At 51.4% G+C, this 6,105-nt stretch overlaps 1 protein-coding gene across 1 annotated transcript in view; it reads right to left on the minus strand.

The window, feature by feature from the left end:
- Positions 1–2,463: 2,463 nt before the first annotated feature.
- COL9A2 (collagen type IX alpha 2) overlaps positions 2,464–6,105 on the minus strand; it is a 15,034-nt gene continuing 11,392 nt past the window's right edge. The window contains exons 28-32 of the mRNA XM_006757975.2: positions 5,989–6,097; positions 5,694–5,748; positions 5,209–5,397; positions 4,077–4,154; positions 2,464–3,652 (exon numbers count right to left, since the gene is read on the minus strand). Of these exons, the coding sequence (XP_006758038.1) occupies positions 3,453–3,652; positions 4,077–4,154; positions 5,209–5,397; positions 5,694–5,748; positions 5,989–6,097 (631 nt within the window). The 3' untranslated portion in view covers positions 2,464–3,452. The remainder of the gene's footprint in view (positions 3,653–4,076; positions 4,155–5,208; positions 5,398–5,693; positions 5,749–5,988; positions 6,098–6,105) is intronic.

The following is a 6,105-nucleotide window of genomic DNA, read 5'->3' on the forward strand; positions in this document are numbered from 1 at the left end:
CCTGGTGGGTGTGCAGGGGGCAGAATGAAGTAGAGCAAGGCCTCGGGTAAAATAGCATGGCCTCAGCGGGGCTCAGCTCTGAATTTAAGGCAGAGTCAGCTATGTGTGTATGCTGCCTTTGTCTTGACCTTTACTGACATCAGAGCTGCTAGTAAATTCTGCTTCTATTTAGAATAGGAGCAAAATCCCAGGATTCAGTGGTTTTAGTACCAATGTTGGTCCCACCTTGCCCTTTACCTTGTCAACCCCAATCCTTTATGTAGTATTTCTCTCCCTGAGGAAGCCTTCTTTCTTTGGCCTTTTTCATCAATCCTTTGGACTCTTTTGTACGTGTACACTTTATGTAGCTCTGACTGTTTTGAGTGTGTACCCCTTGAGGGCCTTAAGTTCTGTCCTAGGTGCTATACAAAGAAAGTTACAGAGAACTCATATCCACAACTTCTGATTCAAGACCACAATGGTGTGAATGAGTAACTTTGTGTGTCAAGCTAAGTACAGTTTGGTGGGAAGGCAAAAATGACCCATCGAGGCATAGTGTAGCCCTGTTCAGACACTACTCCCCAGGGTGGTTGCTAGGGAGGAGGATTTCCTAAACAGTTTGTCAGATAGGAGGATAGCCCCATGTGTTCTATATAGGTATTTCTTTTGTTAATCTCACCTGAGGATATTTTTCCATTGTTTTTTAGAGAGTGGAAGGGAGAGAGAGACAGAAACATTGATGTGAGAGAGACACATTGATTGGTTCCCTACAACCCAGGTAACATATCCTTGACCAGAATCAAACTCGGGATCCTTCAGTCCCCAGGCTGATGCTCTTTCCACTGAGCCAAACCAGCTAGGGTTACCCCCGTGTGTTCTAAAAACCTGTGAAACCAGGACTCCCCTCCCCCACAACCCCCCCGCACCAGTGAGCAGGATGAAGCCAGCATCTCAGATGACAGCCTCCACCTTTGGATCAGAGCTCCCCTGTGGCTCTCTGGATGATGGTTGATGAACAGGGGGTGTGTAACTTAAGGGTAAGATCCAGGGCTCTAGAATCGAACATACCATGTACTAGTGAGACTTTGGGCAAGAAACTTCACTGAGCCTTCATTTCTCCATCTTAGTGAACAAATATCGAGCCCCCACTCTGTACCAAGCTCTGCTCTAGGTGCTGGGGAATACATTAATAAAGGAACAATAGAAAAATCCCACCTCATGGAGTTAACATTCTAGTGGGGACAATCAAAATATATAAAATAGATATAAACGGTGATACATGTCTTGGAGAGAAACGAGGGCCTGAGGCGTTTGTGTGTGATGGTGGTGGTGAGATTGCAGTTTTAAATAGGGTGGTCATAAAAGGACATCGCCAAAGGTAATGAACAAAGAACTGAGAAGTTAGTGGGCGACCTAAGCAGATGTTTAGGGAAGAGGGTCCCAAGAAGGGAACAAGTGTAAAGACCTTGATGTGTGAGCGAGCCTGGTGTGTTTGGGAAATACCAGACGACCAGCGTGGCTGGGACAGAGTGTGCTGGGAGGACAGGAGACAAAGTCAGCGTAGAGATGAAGCAGATTTTACAGTGACTTACAGGCCATTGTAGGAACTCAGGGAGAGAGAGGAGAGTGTGGGCTAGTAAGCGGAGTTCTCTGCCTCTGTTGGCCAGAGGAGAAAAAGAAGGATCCAGCATAGGTGGGGACTTCCAGCCAAGTTTAAGGTGACATGGATGGAGGAGGGCCCAGACTTCAGAAAATGCGCAGACCTCAGTCTGGAGTCCTGTGTCTCCAGAGGGTCTGGGGCTGCAGAAGGTTTTATTTGGGGCAACACAAGCCCAAATCAATAATGGAACGAAGGGATTGGTTATTCCCTGGATTTCAAAACCTTCCATCTTTGCATGGGTCAGAGACACCTGCCACCCCCGTCCCTGCTCCTGCTGCGTGGAGCAGCCTTGCTGGCCTACAAAGCTGAGGCTGGGAGCCCCCAGGGGCACAGGTCAGAGCTCCCCTCGTCGTCCCCTTAATGGAAATGGTGGGACTGTCACTTCTGCTCTCATCATCCAGGTCCAGGTCTTTTCTCACGGGCCTGGGAGCCCCTGGGAAGTCGGAACCAAGTCTTCTAATATTTTGCTGCCAGGCCCTGGCAAGACGCCAGGTACGCCCTGCTGCAACGATTTTCAGCCTTTTTCATCTCATGGCACACACAAACTTACTAATAAAATTCTGTGGCACATCAAAAATGTATTTTTGCTGATCTGACCAAAAATGGTATAATTTTGATTGATTTACAAAATAGTAATAGTAATTACCTACTCTTTTTGCTCCAAAGTGACTTTTTAAAAAATCAAGGGACTTACTTGTATATGAGGATTTCTGGTACCAAGAATTAACCAATCACATACAACCTTATTCGACATGACCAATAAGATGCAACTCTATTATATGACGTATATTTATGGCGTAAGACAGGGTCACACCAGGCAGCTGTTGCGTTGGCTGTTGTCATTTTTTAATTTGACAATCTAAAGGAAAAGAGGTAGTGCCCCTGAACTAAGTAGCCAGGTATTGCATGCTTTAAAAATTCTTACAGCACACCAGTTGAAAATTGCTGCTCTACTGGGACCAATAACACCTGGCCGACTCCTTGTCCCAGCTGTGCAAAGGCTGGGGAAGGGATTTGCTCAAAATTACACAGCAGGTCACCGTCCTGACCATCCCCAGGTTCTTCCATCAGATATCCCTCAAGCATGGTGTGCCATCCTAACGCTCACAATTCGGGATGTGCCCAGGTGAAGGAACCCCACCCTCTGCCCTCCCTTTCTGGAGTGGAGCCCCTGCCCATCCTGCCCAGGCAGTGGAGGCCCAGCCCCAATCCATGAGAAATTAAGCCCAACAACTCACATCCTGGTTTGTACCCAAGTTGTGGGCTTTTATTTACAGAAAGGCCGGTATGGATCTAGGGGAGGGAGGATGGGAGACGGTGATGCCAGAAAGAAGGGAGGGGGTTTTAAATACTCAGGAGGGAGGCAGGGAGGAATGAGTAGGGATGGCTTAAGGATGGCCACCTATTGGCAGTCACCCAGGAGGCCCAGGGGGTAAAATGGGCCAGGAACCAGCAGAGACCTCAGTTTACCTGCCCCAGGGACAAGGTGGTCAGCGGAGGGTGGCGCAAATTAAGAAGATGCTTGTTTTGGTAACATCTGAATTATGCTCCAGGAAGGGAAGCCACCCCATCCTCTGTGGAGCTTGGACTCTCCAGGGACATTTGTCCTGTCCTTTGGCCTCACCTTTTCACTCCAATGCCTCCCCTTCCCTCATGTTTTAGAATTTTCTTTTCCTCAAGACTCCTTCCTGGGTCCCAGAGAGAGGTCCTAGGAAGGCTCGTTTCCTGGGCTGAGGGATGGGTTGTATGTCTATCCAGAGGGGACCTATTCCTTCCCCCAGGATGCCTGCTGGGCTCTGTCCTGGCCTGCTGCTCATGGGCCCTTGATGGATCCAGGCTCTGTGAGGCGTGCAGAGGCGTAGGCTGAGGCTCCAAGGCAGGCTGCAGGCTCACAGAAACCTGGCAGCCCCACAGGGCCTGGCGGGCCCGGCCGGCCTGCCTCTCCCGGGGCTCCTGGGGACCCTCGGTCTCCATCTTTGCCATTGATTGCCTGGCCAGGCCGGCCAGGGAGTCCTGTGAATGGGAGAAGGTCAAGACATCAGGGCTTGCTCCTGTCTTGGCTCTAGAACTGGTCATTTTTCAGATTGGGGAAATGAAGCCAAGGACACCACATGAAGAAGGGGCTCTGCCCCAGACACAGGTTGAGAGAGTCACATGTGCCTGTCCATTAATCCCAGCCCCCAAACAGTGACTCTCAGGAGCACATGCCCTTCCTTTCCCTCCATGAAGCAGATTTTGGTCCAACCCAGAAGTCCTCAGCTGTCCAGTTCCCAGCCAGACTCCTGGAGGCTCCTGGGTGCGCCAGTGGGATGCAAGAGCTGGGGTTTGGCACTGAGTTGGCTGAGCAGGAGTCCTCCCCGGAAGAGACCAGTTGTCTGTGGGTTACTAATCCCAGAGCTGAGGATAGAACTGCTGCTGGGCAGGGCCAAAGTCTTACCTGGGATCCCTGGGGGCCCGGGCATCCCGGGGTGCCCACGTCCCATGTCCCCCCGGTCACCCTTCTCTCCTCGTTTTCCTGCAGAGAAAGATGGGGCCTGAGTTCAGAATTGGAAAATGTTTTTTCTACTTTGGTTGCAATTTAACTTATATGTCGCACACAGCGATTAGTCCAGTTTTGTCCTATTTTACAATAGAGGAAAGCCAGAAATGACTGCAGAACTGGTTAAATACAGGAAGTCCGGAGGATGGAAGACTACAGGGCAGGGCAAAAGTGGGTCTACAGTTATTCATATGGAAAATAATACAATAGCCCTAACCGGTTTGGCTCAGTGGATAGAGCGTCGGACTTCGGACTGAAGGGTCCCAGGTTCGATTTCTGTCAAGGGCATGTACCCTGGTTGCGGGCACATCCCCAGTAGGGGGTGTGCAGGAGGCAGCTGATGGATGTTACTCTTTCATCGATGTTTCTAACTCTCTATCCCTCTCCCTTCCTCTCTAAAAAATCAATAAAATATATTTTTAAAAATAATAAATAAAAGAGTTCAAATGGAAACCCAGCAGATGGGGAAAAAATAATACAATAAATAATAATACAAGAATAAGCTCTGTTTCATGTGCTCACAACTGTAAACCTACTTTTGCCCCACCCTATATACAGCTGATAAAATTCATTACAGGACAGCTGACATTTGCTGTGTGCCAAGCACTGAACTAAGAGTTCTGTGTATACCAACTCTGAATGCAATCCTCAGAGCAACACTAGGAGGTTCTTGCCGTTTTACAGATGCTTACTCTAAGGAACCTGTAAAATGGCAAGATTAACAGGTCACTTGTCCAAGAGCCACAGCAAGCAAGTGGCAGAGTCTGGACACACACCCGTCTTGGGATTCTTGAGCTTGTCTGCTTCACTGTTTTGTTAATCTGCCTCCCCACTTTTAGATACATGGGAAGGTGTTTATCGGGTACCACTAAGTAAATTTAAAGCAGAAAACAATCCTCCCAAAAACCCAAATTATAAAGTCGTACATTTGTTTCTATCAATTTGCTACTGAGAAAGAAAAAAGAAAAGGAGGCTGAGCAATGAGCCTGCCAAACTGGGCCCACCTTGGCCTGGGGATGGGAGCACTCACCCTTGGGCCCTGTGTTGCCAATCTGACCCACGGCTCCCACGATGCCAGGAACGCCCCGAGGGCCAGGATGCCCATGAGGTCCCTGTTTGCCTGGGTAACCAGGAGGCCCAGGGGGTCCTGGGAGACCCATCATGCCGGTTGCACCCAGGGCTTCCCTCTTGGCACTCACAGCCACCTCTGCCAGTTGCTCTGGAGGGAGGGAGGGAGATGAGAGGTCTGACATGGATGCTGCTCCGAAAAGCAGGAAGGCAGAGCATCCCGACAGGCCCTGGCCGCTGGGTGTGCAGACAGGAAAGGCGGCGTCTAACTTCCCCTCCCCCGGCCATTCTGCTGAGGTCCAGCCAGGGCAGGAAGGTCTCAAGCTCCCAGTCCTTGGAGGCGGAGCTGTTGTGAGCGCCCAGGACTTCAACGCTGAGGCCAGGCCACTTGGAGGGGCGATGCCCTGACCCGGCCTGTGCGGAGGGGTTGCTGGCTCCTCCCATCACCTTGCAGCATCTTCAGCACCACGTCCACGATGTGCTGGTCGCTGGCATCTCGGCCCTGCACAGGGAAGGCCTTTCAGGAAGAAGCCCCGGCTGCTCCCTGCTCCCGGTTTCTCACCAGCAGCATTTTCAGCATCTGATTGAACCCCTCCTGCTCCACCCACGCCATCCTCTGACTGGGGGCCTGGCACCAGCCTCGGGGACCTCAGCTTCCTCGAGCAGCCCCAGCCCTTGGGACTACGCTGCACTCCCGAGAGATTTCCCACCGGGAAGACTCCTCGCCACCGGGGCTACTCACCGCCACGCCCTGTCTCCCGGGCAGCCCGGGCACGCCGCGGTTTCCAGCCAGTCCTCGGGGGCCGGGGAGTCCGGGGGAGCCCTGCACCCCGGGGGCGCCCGCATCCCCGCTGGGGCC

This window comes from Myotis davidii, unplaced genomic scaffold (assembly GCF_000327345.1).
Source record: "Myotis davidii unplaced genomic scaffold, ASM32734v1 scaffold1815, whole genome shotgun sequence".
In the NCBI taxonomy this organism is placed as follows: Eukaryota; Metazoa; Chordata; class Mammalia; order Chiroptera; family Vespertilionidae; genus Myotis; species Myotis davidii.